At 33.5% G+C, this 18,900-nt stretch overlaps 1 protein-coding gene across 1 annotated transcript; it reads right to left on the bottom strand.

Moving 5' to 3' along the window:
* On the bottom strand, positions 1–17,016 carry LOC132543556 (uncharacterized). The gene is made up of 22 exons (XM_060207071.1): positions 16,990–17,016; positions 16,153–16,240; positions 15,194–15,390; positions 13,275–13,462; positions 12,108–12,292; positions 11,775–11,816; positions 11,206–11,390; positions 10,861–11,018; positions 10,593–10,771; positions 10,109–10,168; positions 9,431–9,615; positions 9,016–9,176; positions 8,336–8,511; positions 8,050–8,085; positions 7,660–7,773; positions 7,199–7,369; positions 4,664–4,843; positions 3,947–4,091; positions 3,391–3,419; positions 3,016–3,212; positions 2,572–2,734; positions 1–32 (listed from the first exon to the last, which is right to left on the bottom strand). Exons 1-22 carry the CDS (start codon positions 17,014–17,016, stop codon positions 1–3), a joined length of 2,898 nt encoding a protein of 965 aa, XP_060063054.1.
* Positions 17,017–18,900: the final 1,884 nt, after the last annotated feature.

Genomic DNA, 18,900 nt, shown 5'->3' with positions numbered 1-18,900 from the left:
TCAGGCCTTTAAGTTTGAAGCCTGGTAGGCGACTGAGAAAATACAAAATTATCAAGAGAAAATCCGAAATCCAATGGGAAACAGTAAGAGAAAACATATTTTAAGCATGTCTTATACTAAGTAAGCAAAAACCTTTCTTCCCTAAGTTCTATGTTGTTTAAACGTCACAGTTGATTCGATATTCAATACAAGGCTTTGTTAGATGAAGGTTGATGAAGATGGGGAATATTAATTCCTAGTAATAACATCCGCATTCATTCATTTTAGATTTTAGAATTTACATTTAATATTAAAAACCAATATATAAAATAATAATATAAAAGTGACATGTCTGCAGAATTTTCATTCACAATTTTAAGCTGATGACGTAAAATAATACATGAACGCATTTCATATGAAAAGATGAAAGACGACAATAACCGCATTGAGGGTGAGATAGAAACTTTCCATTCTCGATGCAGATTATTTAATAGCCATCTCTTCGCTAAAGCCTCGGTCTGGATGCATGAGATCCTCATTCATCTGCTTCATCCTGAAGACGTCAAACTATTCTGTTAGACTTTTTTTAATCCCGAGTGCTTGCAAGAAGTGCATTTATGACAGTATATTCAGTTTTTTCTTATAAAGATTTAAATGAAACGTCAGTGTAGTGTGTAATAGTATAGAAGTGCATAGGCATTATATCAATCGAACACATTTGTATTGATTATTTTCTACAGTGTATTAAGCTCTAAATCACCTGCAAACTAGGTCAATAGTTTCTCAAAAAATATTATCAGTTATAAAACAAGAATTAAGACCTTAATACTGTAACCCATTTAGCTTCTAACTAAGTTCACTTACACTTATTAGTGTATTTCTTCTGAATTTATTATCAATTTCTGTATGATATTAAGTGAAACGATACAGCACTTCCGGTTCTATAAATGTCTTTCCCTATCGACTGTGTATGGAAGTAACAGTACATGAAAAGAGATACAATATTAAACATTCTCGTGATATATATTATCAAATGATATTGATGGAAGGTTTGAACTTTTGGTATCCGTCCCATACGTATTATAGAACATTAAATACATTAAATGTGGCGACTTAAACAACATGACCTAATTAAGGTTAATAAGAGATTACGATTAATATTTCATATCGGATTAAAATGCCTTTAAAATATGAGTGTAACATAATTAAATGACTTTGTTTGGTAGCCTACTATAAACGAAATTAATCTTGCACAATAAAATTTGAGAGGATAAATAATTTTTGACTGATAAGTGCAATGATAAATTCGCGGATCGGTAATGATTGCTATAAAAAGACAATATCCTAGAAGTTCAATTAGCTTTATCATATTTTAGCACAATTCTTTCAGCGGTAAAAGCGCTTAAATAAAGTGACCACTGAATTTTATAGTTACAGCATTACACCTGAAATTTTTTTTAAAAATCCCGAAAAATACTGTTTTATAATGAATATTAGCATCCCTATAAATATCTAATTAGTATGAAAATTATACAATGAAAATTTCTGTATATAACAAGATAAACCAGTGAAAGTGCTTTACTCATTGCTAATACGCTTCACATTGGTAATTTATCTGATGTAGGTGTAGCCATAGAACCGTAATACGTAATTATATATTTTGTTGTAATATAGGAACATTCATTGAGTCATTGTAGTATTTTCTATATCGAGAGTTTGCATTATCATATATATAGGTCCAGTTTGTACAATGAAACGATATTTCCCTTAGTCAACACCAAAGTAGTATTTTCGTACAATAGGAAACATGTTGTAACTTGTACCTTGTGATTTACAAAAAGAAAGAAAACTACTTCACACAAAACACATGGACGTTTATTATGAAGATGTTTACAGACCTTGGATAGGGAAGGAACATATCCGATGACAACTACAAATTTGATTATTTTTTAGTTTAACAAGTAAAACATATAGATATACAATTGTAAAAAATTCATAGAAAGCGTTTATTGAGACAAATTACCATGAAAAAGGCATAGAAAGGTATAATTGATGCGATTAAATCTAACATTGATTATAGTAAATTCTGTTGATGTCATTTATGTGATGTAGAAAAATTCCAGTAAGATTTTTTTTTCGTTTCAAGAGAGTGAAAGACTTTTCACATAACACAAATATGAAAAAAAAAAACTCGAACGCCATGCTTCCGATTCCTCAACAGTTTGTCCCCTGGAATCACGTGGTCGTTGTATTCTGTTGTTTACAGGTTCTTATACAAAACAGCTACCAGACACATTATTATCAACGTGATTGAGACAAGGACGTGTTCTAAAAAAATGAAATTAACAACAAATAAATAAAAACGGAGATAAACAATTAATAAATGAACACTTTAACATTACATCCTTACTTATGTATCTTTATCTTTTATATAATTGAATTGATTCGTATGTAACATTTAAAATTACAACTGTTTAGTTGTACACAATTGACTGTAGTCATCCAGCAAGACTAATAATCATGTAATTTGACGAAGTATATATATAAAATATGTTACAATTGACAAATCAAGATTAACTGCAGTTTTCTTACCTGCACCAGACTCGCACATGGCCATCAGTTCTTCGTCACATCCGGCATACCCTACAGTTTCGTCACTTCCGTCGTCGCAGTCATTCGAACAATCACACTTCATACTTAACATGATACAGGTCATAGCCCCAGATTCACACGTGAACCAGTTCGATGGACAAAACTGGAAACACAACAGGAGATAAAGTTGAACACTTAACCAACATAGATCACAGTAATATGAAATGAACAATAATTTAATCAGCTGAACAGACAACTTTAAATAATGGATTTTAAAACAGGTACAGTTAGGTAATTGTCATGAAGACGTGATAAATCCAACAAAAAAGAAATAGTAATTTTGACTTATAAAATACCAAAGGAAATAATTTAAAATTATAGCTCTCTTGACACATGGTAATTCCTGGTTTACAGGATATATTTTCTGTTGACTGATCTTTATACCTGTTGGTATACTCCAGCCTGGGCTACAGGACACGCATTCGTATTACAGTCGGAAAACTCGCTAGACGGTCCACTGCAGGGATTTCCACCATTGGCTGGAAGAGGGCTGTCACATATTCTTGACCTCGAATAGACACCAGTTCCACAGGTTTTGGTACAAGTTCCGTAGGCTGACCATGAACCCCATGCACCGTCAACTGTAAGCAAGATTATAAAAAGGTTTGTCACTATTTCTGATAATTACTGCTTCGAATCATAAAAGTCTATGCATTTTAAGGGTGGTGGAGAGATTATTTAATGTTCTGATTTTAAAAATCCACTTTTATCTAAACACGCTATGATAAAAGCTTGTTAATTAAAAAAAATTAAACTTACTTATGCAGACTTGTGTGTTACATGTTTCGCTAACGGTGTCCACTCCAGGACACTGGGCTCCGTTGTGTTGTGGGTAGGGGTTATCACAGAGCCGGCCCCGGCTTCGAACACCACCTCCACAGGACACGGAACAAGATGCCCAAGCCATCCAGCTACCCCATCCTCCGTCAACTGAAATAAGATTTAGTTAACTTATTGTAAAATTTTCAAAAATGTAAGAACGTCAACTTTGAAACGACAATATTCTGAAATACAGATACAAAGATAAATGGTCGATATAAAAATATTCAGGCAAATATCACACTGAGGTGGTGCAAATAGGATGTTTGCCCCCTAACCTGAGTTATGAAATTGTTATATCCAGCAAGCTTCGTGCTATTTTTATATGTGAAATATAACACAATATAAGATGTACAAACAATAAAATAGATAACAATTCAATTAAAATAAAACATCAAAAAACATTTCTGTATTCGTGGATTTCTTTATCTATCGCGTTTGATTAAAATGACATTACGTACTTGGACAGCTGATTGTCCCGCATGCTTGTGTGGACATAGCTCCGGTGTTAAGATTTGGACAGTCAGCTCCTCCATACTGTTTGGTCGGGTTTGTACAAGTACGAGATCTCTCTTGGGAACCACCACCACAAGTCACTGTACATGTGCTCCAGCTATTCCATGCAGTCCATCCTCCGTCAACTGGTTATAGACCCACATCAATGGTAAATTAATTTAATAAGTACTTGACGACTAGGACGTTATATGTAAAAACAAATATGGTGAGAGCGAATACAATAAAAAGAACTGAGCCAGTTAGACCTACTGTATAAACTATGTATTTATGATTCCATATTGAATAGTGTTAGCCTGGATATGACAAAACATTTTATGTAGATAAATGGCAAACTCTGTTGGTATGGCGCTTAGTCACAAGACTTGCCCCCAGACATCACATGTAAAAGGGTTAGGAATACACATTCAAAATATACATATTTATCTCATGTAAAAATATGACACAGAATTCAGAATTCATTTGTTTCAGTTATGATACATTTTACTATTCAAACGCATGTCAGTTAGTATGGATAATCATAGATTTGACCACAGACTATTATATATTGGAAATCTTCAGCATTAAAGCATTCCTCGTTGGAGGACACCTTTATGTAAACATATCTGGTGTTATTTACCATGTTTATGAAGTGTGCAAGTACAATGGGCCAAACACAAAATCTGTGTCTAATCTTTTGCAGTATACAAGGGGTACTTACTTGGACAATGATGTGTGTTACACGTCTGACTGGCTGTGGCTGTAGACGGATTGAAGGCACAGTCAGCACCGCCATATTGTCGAGCAGGATTGGTACATGACCTGGTTTTCTCTTGTGTTCCTCCACCACACGTTGTAGTACAGGTTCCCCATGAACTCCAAGAGGACCAACCGCCATCGACTACAATGAAATTTGTTTTAACACTAAAATTTGTTTAAGCAAAAGGAACCAATCGTTATTATCTCAGAAATATTCCGTCGAGAGGAAACCGTTTATCTTCTTCATGATTCCCTTTTTTATTTAGAAAAATGACCAGGCTTAGGCGAAATATATGCACATACAATACAAAGAATGTCATTTTGCATTTTAGAAATCGCAAAAATGAATCTGGTACAATAAGCTTGACTTGATGTTTATGATAGCTCTAAGACAAGCGACGGAATGACGTGTAAGAAAACGACAGTGAAATAGTAGATATGTTCAATAAAACTAAAAGAAAAGAACATATTCATTCATATAGTAACACACCGATCATAATCTATTGAATTCAATCAATGCATGGTTTTAGCAACCTCAGAAACAAATATCTTAACCTTGAACTTACAACATCACTTTAAATTACAAGACCAAGACCAGATGCCCTGGAATAGCAAGCGTGCCCCGCCCCACCGAGGGCACCCGTCTTGCAAATCTTGCCCAATCCAAGCAAGCAATGTCACTCTCTCAAAAGAGAACAAGGTATACAATAACGGAACCAAGAGGCACACTTACGAGCACCAAACACGTCTATCTTTACAGCTGTGAAATCTTGTAGAGGTATACATTCGGTAAATTACATGACATGTATATTCGAAATGGTAAGCTGATAAAAAATCATATTTCAGTGACTATTTCGGGAAAAAAGTCAAGCAATAAACACAGACGAGCCAGTGATCTGTTCTCTGTTCGGAGTAAAGCTTACTTGGACAATTATGTGTGTTGCAGGACTGAGTCGCTGTTGCAGACGACGGATTGTTAGGGCAGTCAGCACCGCCATATTGACGGGAGGGATTCGTACAGCTTCTAGTCTTTTGCTGGGTTCCACCACCACACGTTAGAGAACAGGATGCCCACCCGCTCCAGGAAGACCAACCGCCATCGACTGCAAGATAATACTTGATTACAAGTTGACTAAGATGTACGCAGATCCAGCATTCATAACGCAAAATGCTTCGGTGTAAAGTGTGATCGCTATGATATAATATATAATAACCTTCTTAACACAACAACTATTTTGCATCGTACGACAATCGTTGAAGCCGCCTTTTGGATACTGTATTAATTGAACATTTGTTATTTACCCATACTGCTATTATCTTAATCAGAAGTTCAGTTGTGACATACTGCCAAGGTCACGATATACAACCATGTTTTGTGATATCAGTCATGCATTTTGTTATGCAGTGAATAACGTGAAACACTGCACCAGTCATTGCCTTTGTAGATATGTCTTAAAAGTTTGATACTATTATACAATGTACATGTTGATCAATGATATGAAATGTTAAATTATTAAATGTCTGTACTTTTCAGGATTATGGAATGCCAATAAAAATAGGATTCTTAAACGAAAATTTACAGCCAGTAAAAAATAGTTGATCTTTCCTTTTTTCACATTTAGATTTATATTTCATTTTCAAAAGTTAACTACAAATATTAATTCTTTACAAGATAATGGCGAAATTCTTTGACTTTAATATTGAATCATCATAACTCGTTCTTTGCTTCGTGAATGAGACATCACATTCACTAAAACAGATATTGAAATTTAAACGTTTTACTTTGATCATGTCCCTTTTGTGTTTCACAAATCAGACACCGTATCATTGACATTGTCAGAATTTCAGATAAGAATGTAATAAGCCACGGGGATAAGGAATCGCCGAAAAAGAAGGATGCCTACTGTCAGAATAAGTACTCACTTGGACAGTTGTGCGTGTTACATGACTGAGTAGCTGTAGCGGTAGACGGGTTGTTGGCACAGTCGGCGCCGCCATGTTGTGGGGAAGGATTAGTACATGTTCTGGTTTTCTGTTGCGTTCCACTGCCGCAAGTTAAAGAACAAGATCCCCATCCGCTCCAGGACGACCAACCACCATTAACTGCAAGAATTAAACCAGCTTATGAAGATAGATTTGGCTATTTCTGTAGAAATTACAATTTTGTCATTAAGAGTCTTTTAAGCATTTTTAGAATTATTTTTCTAGCCATCATTGACAAATTTCATTGATAGAAAATGTTACGTCGCATTTAGATTATGGTATTTCGTTCGATCAAATTGTGTTGCCCTCAGTCGCATCCAAGGGTTCAAAAATGAGGACCTTAGCATCCATTACGAGTCTGAGAAGGACGAAACAGCTGAATGATGCAGTCGTTATTTGGCTATGCTGTATATAATATCAAATTTGTATCCGATTTAACACAGCTTTATAAAGAAATTGAGTATTGTTATATCAGAACCATGCCATGAGATAATATATTTCTCTAGAAACTTACTTGCGCATGACGCAATGGTACAGGAAGTGGTTTCAGTTGTACTTCCGGAACAGGCAGCTCCACTTCCGACCGGTGCTGGATTGTTACATGTCCTCGTTCTGGTCTTAGTTCCAGCTCCGCATGTTCTCGTACACGCTCCATATGAACTCCAGCTTGAAAATCCGCCATTTACTGTTGGATAACAGTGAAAATTAATTGAAACATTTCAAATAATCGAGTGTCATACAAAATATGCAAAAATATTAAGATAGATCTAAAAAGAATCAGTATTTGCATCTCTTTACAGCCCGACCATTCTTAAGTTAGGGTAGTTATCCTGGTTTCACGCCATGATTGTGCTTTTTAAAACGCTTGAGTTATTTCGTTTCAACTTCCTTAAAGAAAAAAAATTCAAATTTGAATTAATAAGTTTAACTTACAACCGCAAAAGAATCGGGATATATATGAATAGAAGGACTTACAGTTTTCACAGTGTGTTCCGAAGTAGTTTCCGCTACATGCGCACTCATATGTAGCTCCAAGATCAATACATGTAGCGCCATTTCCACAACGATTTGGGTTACACATGTCCATCGCTTAAATAGGGATACAATCAAAATTCATTAAAATAATGAAAGAAACAAATTTCTTTTTTTTGAACCTATGAATAATTGATACAGTTTTAATTGTTCTATACATGTATCTAATAGATGTTGATTCTATGTAATTGGAAAAAATATCAATTTATAATATGAAAGCTCTTATTTATGAATTATTAAGCAAACAAAAATATTAACTTATTTTGACATTATCGATTGGAACAAGATGCGTCATTAATGTTTATTTTTAACGTCATTATTTTAGATACTCACAAACGGAGATGACAAACACCTCAGCGATAGCTTGATCTGAAACAGAGTAAATGACACTGAGAAAGTTTTCAAAAATTATCGTTCGATTTTGTAAAAGCCCTATTTTATTTATATACCAATTTCATGGATTAATTCACGACATAAAATTTGAAATATACAAAAACTGATTTAAATGTTTTGAAAACAATTCATTCCACGAAAAGAAAATAATCGAGGATATCTTATCAAGAATAAGTAAACCGAACCAACGTTGGAAAGATAAACACAAAGCAACAACAATACTCACTATCAGATTTCTCGTATCCTGAAGCATCGCTATACAAGTAATACGGTTTGACACTGGTCTTTTTTTCCCAGCTGCATCCGTAACTTTGTGCTTCGGACACTATAAACCAGCCTGCGTCATTTTGACAGCCACCATAGTTTCGGTTCATGTAAAAGTTTCGTCCGTGTGGCTGATGTCTTTTTGAAACAAAACAAAATTACAAAAATGTCAAAAAGTCCAGTGAATTTATGTTATATATGTGTGCTCTTGTATTTAGATACATGTCCTACAATGTTGCATCCGCTTTTTGTGGCAATGCACAATCTGGGGCCATAACACTAATTCGTTGTGTATCAACTATTGATATTAATATCTTTTGTATTGAACTCTACGAAAACAGTCGTTGGATCGATGCTGGTAATATTATACTTGATAATGAATATTTCATTAATCGGTTATTTTAAAGTGCTGCATAGTATGTAACCAAAACTATAGTGGCATATTTTTGCTCTCAATATTTTTTTCTGAAAATGTCGTCTTACGGTGACGAGCCCAAAGATTGCTGAATTGCAGTAATATGCACCACAATAAGCTGAATGTTACAATAGATACAATCTATTAAATCCTGTTACCTCTTCATGTGCAAGCAGGGAATTAATGAATGTGCTTTACACCATGGGTTGTTTCCAGATGACACCTACCCATCAATAGAATCATAGTTCGTTGTCGAGGTTGGACCAAGATCATTCCAAGACGAATACAGAACCCTGGCTTTTGTGAACCAGCTGTTTTTGTCGGCACCATGAGCATCAAATACAGCGAAAGCTTTCTCTTTACCACCGGTTATAAAGGATATTCGAACCTGGAGGACAGAATTCCATTATTAGTGTTGTCCTATATACTGCATACTGTAAATCATTTTTCGCGGTCCGTGAAAGTTGGCAACCTTACTGTATTGTAACATATTACCAAGCTGTCATCTGATGAAATTGTAACAATATATTGACATTTTTATAATGTTTGAGGATTTACTAGTCTGACAATATTCCTTTATATTTACATGTTTTAATTCAAATATATAATGTTGTAATATATAATGATATTAATCTGACGTACTGCACTGATGTAGTAATCAGACCATTTGTCTACGATGGAAGACTTGTACGCCTTTGTTCCAGCTGCTATCGACATAGCGTTTGCATCTCCCTCGTTCACTGTGTAAGTGCCTTTCCATAAGTCTCGGACATCGACGGCTCCTCCCACACCTTGACCGTGTGCCAACTTCATCACTGGTGTCCAGCCTGAAATAATCCAATAAGTGTCATTTTATATATCATAAAAGACATACAGTTACATCTACAAACTATCTCGATATTAGATTTAATTTTGTAAACAAAATGATGATCATACTTCAAAGCAGAAAATATGTACATTTTTGGACCAATAAGTGACGATGTTTTACAGTAAAATTGGCACTTCTGTGCCTAATGTTTTCGCATTCAGTTGACACGATCGGAAATACATATATACAGAAGAGATTAAAGTAAATAAATCAACTAACACCTATCAGTAATGGTATTGCAAAGATAATATCTCGAGTCAAATCTCCGCATCATAATTTCATAAATAGACAAAAGTTTGTAAATAAACAAAACAACGTACAAGGAAATCCGTTCCCTGCCGATAAACAATAAAAAAATAAAATTAAGATTAAATTAAATCAAAAGATTCTTGTATGAAATAAGTTAATATATGAAATGCATTCTATGGCAGATAAGTTTATGTTAACGTTACCTGTGATGAAGATACCCAAGGTTTCAGCTGCTGGGTAACCACCACTGTTCCATTGTCCTCCTGTGGCAAAAAGACATCTTGTTTAATGTGATTATATTTCATCAAAAATCATCTTTAAATATTTACAAACACTTTTTGTATTGTCTTTAAATGATTCAAAGTATGTTGCTGATACTGTGATGTTTTTTCTTTCCCCATTTACATTGAATGATCTTTTAATGATCAGGTGAGTTTAAACCAATAAATGATTGTGTAATATCTAGAAAATTTTGTACATGAGAATTCTTTAAACCTGAATGTAAACGAAACGTAAAAATCTGACTTTATCATCTGAGCAACAACTAACGAAGGAAGAACATTTAAAATAAGGAAACTTATCAGATGACACTGTAAAAGAATAGACTTTATATAGTTTCTGGACTTTCAAACAACCAATGTCTCTTGATTGACATGAACAGTTTTTTTTTCATTTTATGCTTTCCACCTGATTCAGCTCTGACGACTGTAGTTCCCGCGCTGTAGAGGAAATAAGGTCGCGTTCTGACGTTCTTATCCCACGAGCAGGGGGCGGGGCCACCACGATCATCCAAAATTTGCATCCAAATTTCATCATTAGGGCAGCCGTCGTATCGGTGATGAATGGTGAATTTACGAGTACTGTCACTGTATCAAATAAAAAGAGAAATAATAAATAAGTAAACAAAAACAAGAAGTTGATATCTCTAATAATGTGAATGTAAATAATGATTTACCCGTCAATGGAACAAGCGACCTTGGTCTTGCTTTTAATGTCGGTGTATTTGGAGTAGATGATGTTGTCATTTGAAAACCACGATTTCTTGTCTGATCCACGACCGTTAAATACGGTATAGGCTACCTCAGTCCCACTTGTGAAGTAGGAGTAACGTACCTAGAAAATATAACAGACAGAAAATTGATTGCTTAATTATATCAAAAATATTCAGTCATGTAAAACGAACGATTTCAGGAAGAAAAATGGAAGGATACATTACGATTATTTTATATCTTTCTTTTGTGTTCTACATTATTTTTAATTTTCATTTCTTTTTTTTTCAAAATTCGTATGCAATACATACTTGGTCAACAAGTTGTTCAGACCATTTCTCCACCACGGCAGATTTGTAGGTTTTACTTGGAGCCTTGGTTACAGTGATGGCACTGACATCATTTCCGTGCTCGGTGGTAGAGCCAGACCACAGACTTAACAATGACCCAGCTGCGGGTTCAACTCCATCAACGCCCTTGAATACCATCTTCCATTCTGTGATTACAAGTATCGCTGGTTATCATTTTGTTTCATGTCACACATGTTAGATGGAATAGTTCATTTTAAAAGGACCACGTGGTTTTTGAAGAGTAAGTGTCTTCTGCTTAATAAATCAGACATGCGTTTAGAGAAATTCGAACATCTTCCTAGAAGAATGAATTAAGCGAAGACATGAGTTGGTCCAATACTGAAAATAAAGTTATCGACACAGATATCCCCTCAGGTTTCCAATTGTCGACGCATGTCGACACGTTGCCTACTTAGTTTATCAAGAAAGGACCAGATATTAAGGTCAAATTGGAATACATTAATCTCTTTATTTTCTAAGAATGCAAAAATGCGAGCACCTCAATGCTTCAAGTGTTCAAAACTACTCACCAAGAACGAAAATAGCAAAGGAATCTCCTGTCTGTCTGTTTCCTACAATACAAAGATAAACTTTACTTACTTTACGAAAAAAGTCATTTCAACTTATATTAATCATCCTTGTTAGCTTGGATGGTAGTTTGCGAGAATTCGGTTTGCGCGAAGAAACTAGAGTACTTGGGAAACCCAAGTTGTCGGAAAGGTGATCCCAAACCTTTTCATATATGTTCGGAGAATCGAACCCCGGACGTGTGGATAAAAGGGGAGTGCGTTAGAAATGCATCAAGCGATTATCATGCAAATTAACTGTTTTATGGAAAAAATCCAACAATTATTTGTACCTACCGAAAGCCCAGTTGATGTACGTGGAATCTGCGGAGTACATGACTTTCGGGTTTCCATTGGCGGTATCCCAGTTGCTACAGCCACCGGTTTTGTCGTAGTCTTTTAGAATGAACCAACCGTAGTCATTGTTACATCCAGCATAACTTCTATTGATGAAAAACGTTCGGGCGATGCTGTCATGTCCTCTGAAAAAATAAAATATTGGGAAATAAGTTATGATTATTAAGTGAATTACTGCACAATTTTTTTTTATTCTGATAATTGGTGGTAGTGGTGGTGGGGGGCAGTCGGGGATAAGCAGGTTTTATCGCATAATCAACAATTTAAATTCAATTTCAGGTAGACTTAAAATACAAAATAAAGCTCGCATAATAAAAAAATTGATACCAACGTTTTTTATCAACAGTAGCCACCAAATTCATCCAGTGCCAATAAACTTTGATTTCTTTCAACTTTATAATATGCTAATTTATCAAATTCAAAGCAAATTGAATATATAATCGTTATTGTCATAACACAAATCTGTCTAAATACTGTACAGTTTTAATTTCGCGTGGCTAATTTTTCATAGTTTTCCAGTTTAAGCTAATTCACGGGTATTGGATTTGAACCGGCGTCTTTGCATACAGGCAAGGTTGAAGTAGTTTACGATTGTACAATCCCTTTATTTTGCCAAACAAATAATAAAAGTGACTAAATGCTTAGATTTTTATTTCATAGGTGGTAAAAAGCATTATAACATTTAAATATCTGTTTAAAGTTGTGAATTTTCTGTTAATTACAATATTTAAAAGTTTTTTGTTTAATTAAAAACGTCAAAAAATGAAGTGAAATGGGAGCAACACATAATATTATCGTTCAAAGCGCGTGTAAGAAATGTTTCTGCAACATGCAAATTTAGAAATTATAACAAAACGGCGGGTTAAAACGAGGCCCCGAAATGTCACGTGATTATTTATACTTTGATCAAAACAGCGAATGGCGGTAGACACTTTAGCGAGTGTCGACCAGTGTTAGTTTGAATCTGATTATCTTTGTACCTTTTTCTCAAAAGTTGCTATAATTTTGTGAATAATTTAATTTAGTATTACAACGTTTTCCCGATCGCAAGTAAAAAATCGCGAATTCATTTTAGTGTCATTTTTATATATTGGTTTCCATATTTACGGTATATTGCAGTAGTTGAAACTGTTGCCCTTTAGATCTGACCAGGATGAGTGAACAATCTTGCCACAGTCCATGAACGTAGTTTTTGTTTTGCCAAAAGCGTCAAAGACTACATAAGCTTTCTCAATACCATCCTTGAAGGCTGAAATCTTCACCTGTGAAAACGAAAGCAAATTTTCAAAATATACCTTTCTTTACACTAAAATTCAATTAAACATAAAACAATAAAACAGAGGGAAGAAATTGAACTGAATCTGATACGAGCCACTTATTTAGGATGTCATTCGATAAAATTTAGTAAAAGGCTTTCGTATTTTTTTTTTTTTTTTTTTGTGAGTAAAGGAAATTTCATTATGATATTTGAGTCAACTAATATTTCTTAACATTCTTTGTTACAGAAGTTTGCCTATGATCAGTTCAAATTTGCTTAATGAACAAAGAGCGTCATAGTTTTTCAAAGGACGAGCATTTATCACTTAATAAGTTAATCTATGTAGAGTGTTAACCTGAACATAAAAGATGTAAAGGTTTTGAGGTCAATAGAACAGGTATTGATTTGAAGCAAAATGGATTAAGGACACACGGGTAAGCCTCATTTCACAAATCTAAATCTGATTGTATAAAGCACAAATATTGATACCTGTATTGTACCTGTCCATTATAATCGCAGATGTAATAGTCTAAATGGTTTATTTTTTGTTACACTGTAATGTAAGTATGTTAAATAACGTAAGCGGGGATTAAATGTGTGTAAATATATATAAGATCAATTATAAGCTGCACTTATGATAAGTAATATTTGAAACGAGGTGCTTTACACTTTCAATTTATCCTTGTTCTGGCGACCTTAATTAAATAAAGGATTTTGTAACAGGTTACCTGATATCAAATTATAAAACTGCTATATGTATATCTTAAATTTTTGATAAATAAATTCACCACTTTGTTGTCACCATTATGTGACAAGAAGTCTGTGACATTTTTTACCTTCGTAGTCTTGACAGTAATGTGTTCGGTTTAACAAACAGACTCATGCATCCATGCAATTGTATTTGAATTATGTTTAAGTAGTAAAACATGTAAGTTGATATTCTTAATTTGTAATTATTAGTAGATTATATAATTAAGGATTAAAAGCAGTAAAAGTAGTCGTTACTTAATATTTGAATATATTTTTAGTTCCTGCATCATCTAAGTTAACGACACTTGTAGAACACTCTTTTGTCATAAGATTCGAATATTTCCTACATTGTGTTACGACGTAGATGAAATCGTCAAAATGCCATTACTTCAATTCCATTCATAGGCTTAAAAATATATGTCTATTTATTATATATTTGAGAAGGTGTGATACAGCTATGTCATAAATAATGTAAGACTTATGTGTAATAACACTATTGTGACGTCATAAATAAGTCACGTAGTTGTCTCAGTAGTGAAAACCAAATTGTCTACTAGGGAAATTTATTATAAGCTTATTTTTAAGAAATGTGGGTTATTATGATGAATAGAATCTAACTCTCGTGCCGATGCAATATGGAATTAAAAGGTCGTGACATATCAAATTATGAACCTCGTTTAATGAATTCAATATTACATCGACACCCATGCAAAATGCTCTAGATGGCTTTAGTTTCTTGTGTAGTAGAAAATGATCAACACAAACAAAGTTGTTTATCTTGCTTACAATGTTGATATGAAATCAAATATCATATGGACATTATTAACGCATATCATCGTGTCGGCTATAAGCAAGATACAGAGTGAGCATGCCGTAACTCAATGTACATTGTTTGATAAAAATACCAACAATTTCATACATCATAAAATACCAGAAAGATCAGTTACTGAGAGCGATCTTGTTTATTCAACTCCTTGATAGTAATTACTGTAAAGATATTGATGTTTATACTACGTACGTGCGAGACAGCTGTTTTTGTACCCCAGTCATTAGAAATAGCTCCCTTGTAGACCTTAGCATTGCCGCCCGCACTGAAGTCGTTCATGGCTCCAATGTCGTTGTCATTCAGTGTATTACTCGATGCCCAAAGGGATTCTATACTTGAATAACCAGGAGCTGTTACTCCAGTAGGGACTTTCAACGCTAATTTCCATGCTGGTAAAATCAAAATCTGTATATGTCATAATTCATGAAAACGATGAGTGTTCAAATTGTTAACCAATTGTTTCAATCTGAATGAAGTTTGATACTTTTCCCATACTTTCGAAATCAGTGTGCTAGCTCAGTTGTTGTTTGGAACATAGAACGTATATAACTTCTTATAGTTATTCTGCTGGAATATTTTGACTAAGGAACTATATTGAAATGACTATATAAAAATACCATAAAAAATACCATTGACCACACACAAAAAAAAACACAAACAAACAAACAAAAAAAAAAAAAAAAAACAAAAACAAAAACAACAACAAAAAAAAAAAAACAAAACAAAACAAAAACAAAAACAAAAAAATAAAAAGGAAAAAAGGTACAAACAGATTAACAAAACACACACAAGTATGAAACATGACTAAAAGTAACAGCGAAAAGAGGCAATAAAGAAAAATTATAAACGACCTGAGTTCAAAGCGTCAAAACCATATAAAAATAAGAAATGGGAAAATTTAAGTTGATTTGTAATGTGTACTAATTTCAAAGAGCCATAACGCCGCCAATCACGACGATAACGCACTCGGAGAGAAAGTATGTATATATAATTTAAAAGCTACATACAGAATTTCAACTCAATATATGTAAGAATGACGAAATGATCCAACGGAAAATCTCAGGTAGACAAACAGACAGAAAGTTATTTTTCTAAAATTTAATTGATCATCGTTACTAGTAATACTGTTTTTTATATTAAATGTAACTTACGTCCATTTCCAATGTCTCCTTCGTACGCTGTTGTTGTACAAAGAAACAACAAGCCAAGCAGCACGCGATAATGTGGAGAGAAGCGATCCTGTAAAATAAAACAGCGATCCTATAAGGGACGTGCTTATCTTTACATACCGATCCTATAACATAAAACGGATATCCTATATCTGGCATGTTATCTTGCATAAGGATTCTATAAGCTAAGACAATGAATCTATGGCTGAAATGTTTATGTATACATACCGATGTTATTTTGTATGTTGTTAAAAAGATATTATATCTATATTGAAATAAAAAAAACTTATAAAAGCACGATAATTTGTGTCCTTTGTTTAACAAAAATAGAAAAAGAAGACAGATAAATGTATAAGTAACATTGTTCCGGGTATAGATTATGCAGAGCGGTGACATTAAATGCCATTGTTAGCAACAAGCTACTTTCTTTGTTTTATCTAAAACGCAAAGGTTATTTTTCTTTATCACACAAATATCGGTCAACTGTTAATCGACTCAAATCAGGAACTTTGCATAACCATAACTTAATACAACATTCATCCGAAAACTTTATTTTGTATCATTATTATGAAAAAAATTATATCAGTATTACTGAAACGCTATGTTTGTCTAATATTTCATATATAGATAGATGTGTTATCAAAACAATTTACTTACCATCATAACAAATGACGCTATCGGTCCTATCAGGACGCACAATGTTGGTTAATGGTTCTGACTCAATGTACTGCCCTAATTCATTTACCTATATAAGATTATGTCTAAATCGCCTTATGAAAAATAACATGGTCCAGTAACATTACACTGTTCCGATTATACCTGTCTTGAACTCATGCCCGTTTTCATTCTGACATAAATCTCTTCCGGTTATGTCCCTCTCTGAAGTAGGTTCTTTGTCCCTATATGACAATTTCCATTACATCTAGACAACATCGCTCAGAAAGTGGCCGATGTCACTACCGTCAAAATAAAATCATTAGACTGAATTATGCTGAGAGTGATTATAATATCCAGTATCCATATATTATGGTCTTCAGAATAATTACAAGTGACGATTTTTCTTGTGTCTCGATTATTCTTCATTCATTCTTTCGCTTTCATAGTTGTCCCGATCTCCGTTCTTTCTATTTTCTTTTTTCTTTTTCTTTTTGCATTCATCAAGAAGTCTTACTCTCCGCCGGGGAAATATTTTCTTAAATGGGCTTTATGATAAGACATAAGGTGATGTGATTAGATAAACCTTATTCGAAGGATGAGATGGTTTTCGATATTCCTCCTGTTTTTCAAAGAAACTCGGTACAAATTTCATAATATACAAAAAATGTAGGGTCATAACATCGTGCAAATGTTTGCTGTATTTTTATAGACTCACTAAATTAATCACTTTTGAGTCACATGATTTACTGGAATCATATATCAAATGAAATTCACTAAAACACATATATAATAATGTGAACCAATTACAAACTGAATGCACTCTAATGTATGTATTCATTATATTAGCTTAATTATTTCACAATATGAATTATTTAAGAGACGTTTTCTAGGTTGGTTGTGTAGACATTAATATGTGTTTCAAAAATATGGCTTGGCAGCAATTTGAAAATATATTGAGAAAATAAATCGAAAACAAAAAAGTAAATAGAAATGAATAAAAATGTGTTTATTCCTTGAACTCGGTAAGTTAAGTTCGTCAAAGGCAAATGTTAATTCATTCCAAAAGCTATTCTCTTTATTAACTGTAAAAAAAAACTTTGCTATGTCATTCATAGATCATTGTTTATCAAGTTCTTTTAATTAGACTGATTTCTTGATCTACAAAATTGATTTGTTTTAACTTTGTTTCTTCCGTTATGCAGACTTTCCACACTTAGCACACCAATATCGTTAATCAGTCTTAAGCTCTCTAATGTTACCTTATTTTCAGTCCTGAAAAGGAATTAAGAGATTAATCAAATTATAATGCTTCTTATAAAAAAGAGTAAGATAGGAAATAAAAAATGTTTAAAATAACATACTTAAGATCATTATAACGCTGTCGGTCCCTTAAGGACACGCTCTACTGGCTTTCTTTCGGCTTTATACTGTAGCATTCATTGGTAATAATCTTATAATGCCCCGACACTCTATATTGATATTAGTAATGACTAATATTAATACAGAGTCTGACCTATATGTTCTGATCAAAGTAATGTTAGCTTGTAATATTACATTTTGGTTATAATAACGTACATTGTACACCGTGTATACGAACAGTGGATTAAACATTTAATCTTACATGTCCTTTTTTTTCGTACAAACCTGTATCATAATAACACTAATCTCTATTAAGTAAAGCTTAAGGAGGTTATAAAACCATAGGTCAAACTATCCGATTTCGGACAAGTTACGTTGTACTCTTTGTAATGAGAACTATATATATATCAATGTGTGATAATTACCTGTCTATGATGATAAGGGCCAAGATCTTAAAACTCAGGAGGCAAATGAGAGGAAAATCTTAAGTGATATGAAAAAAATGTCAAAATCTTGATGGGGATGTGGACTTGCCCCAGATTTCAATATTTTTTTTTTTTTTTAGAACGTCATGTACATATGTATAAATTAAAATGTAATATGCAGGTCACGGCACATCTCGGGGACTAATAATGAAAAAAAAATAAATAAAAAGTCCTCAGGTAATGAGAAATAAGACTACATTAAATGGCTCTGAAATACTTTTTAGTCAAA

The sequence above is a fragment of the Ylistrum balloti genome, unplaced genomic scaffold, assembly GCF_031769215.1.
Source record: "Ylistrum balloti isolate Yb309-2 unplaced genomic scaffold, AGI_CSIRO_Ybal_v1 Utg369758, whole genome shotgun sequence".
NCBI classification, from domain to species: Eukaryota; Metazoa; Mollusca; class Bivalvia; order Pectinida; family Pectinidae; genus Ylistrum; species Ylistrum balloti.
This window is presented reverse-complemented; position numbering and strand designations above follow the sequence as displayed.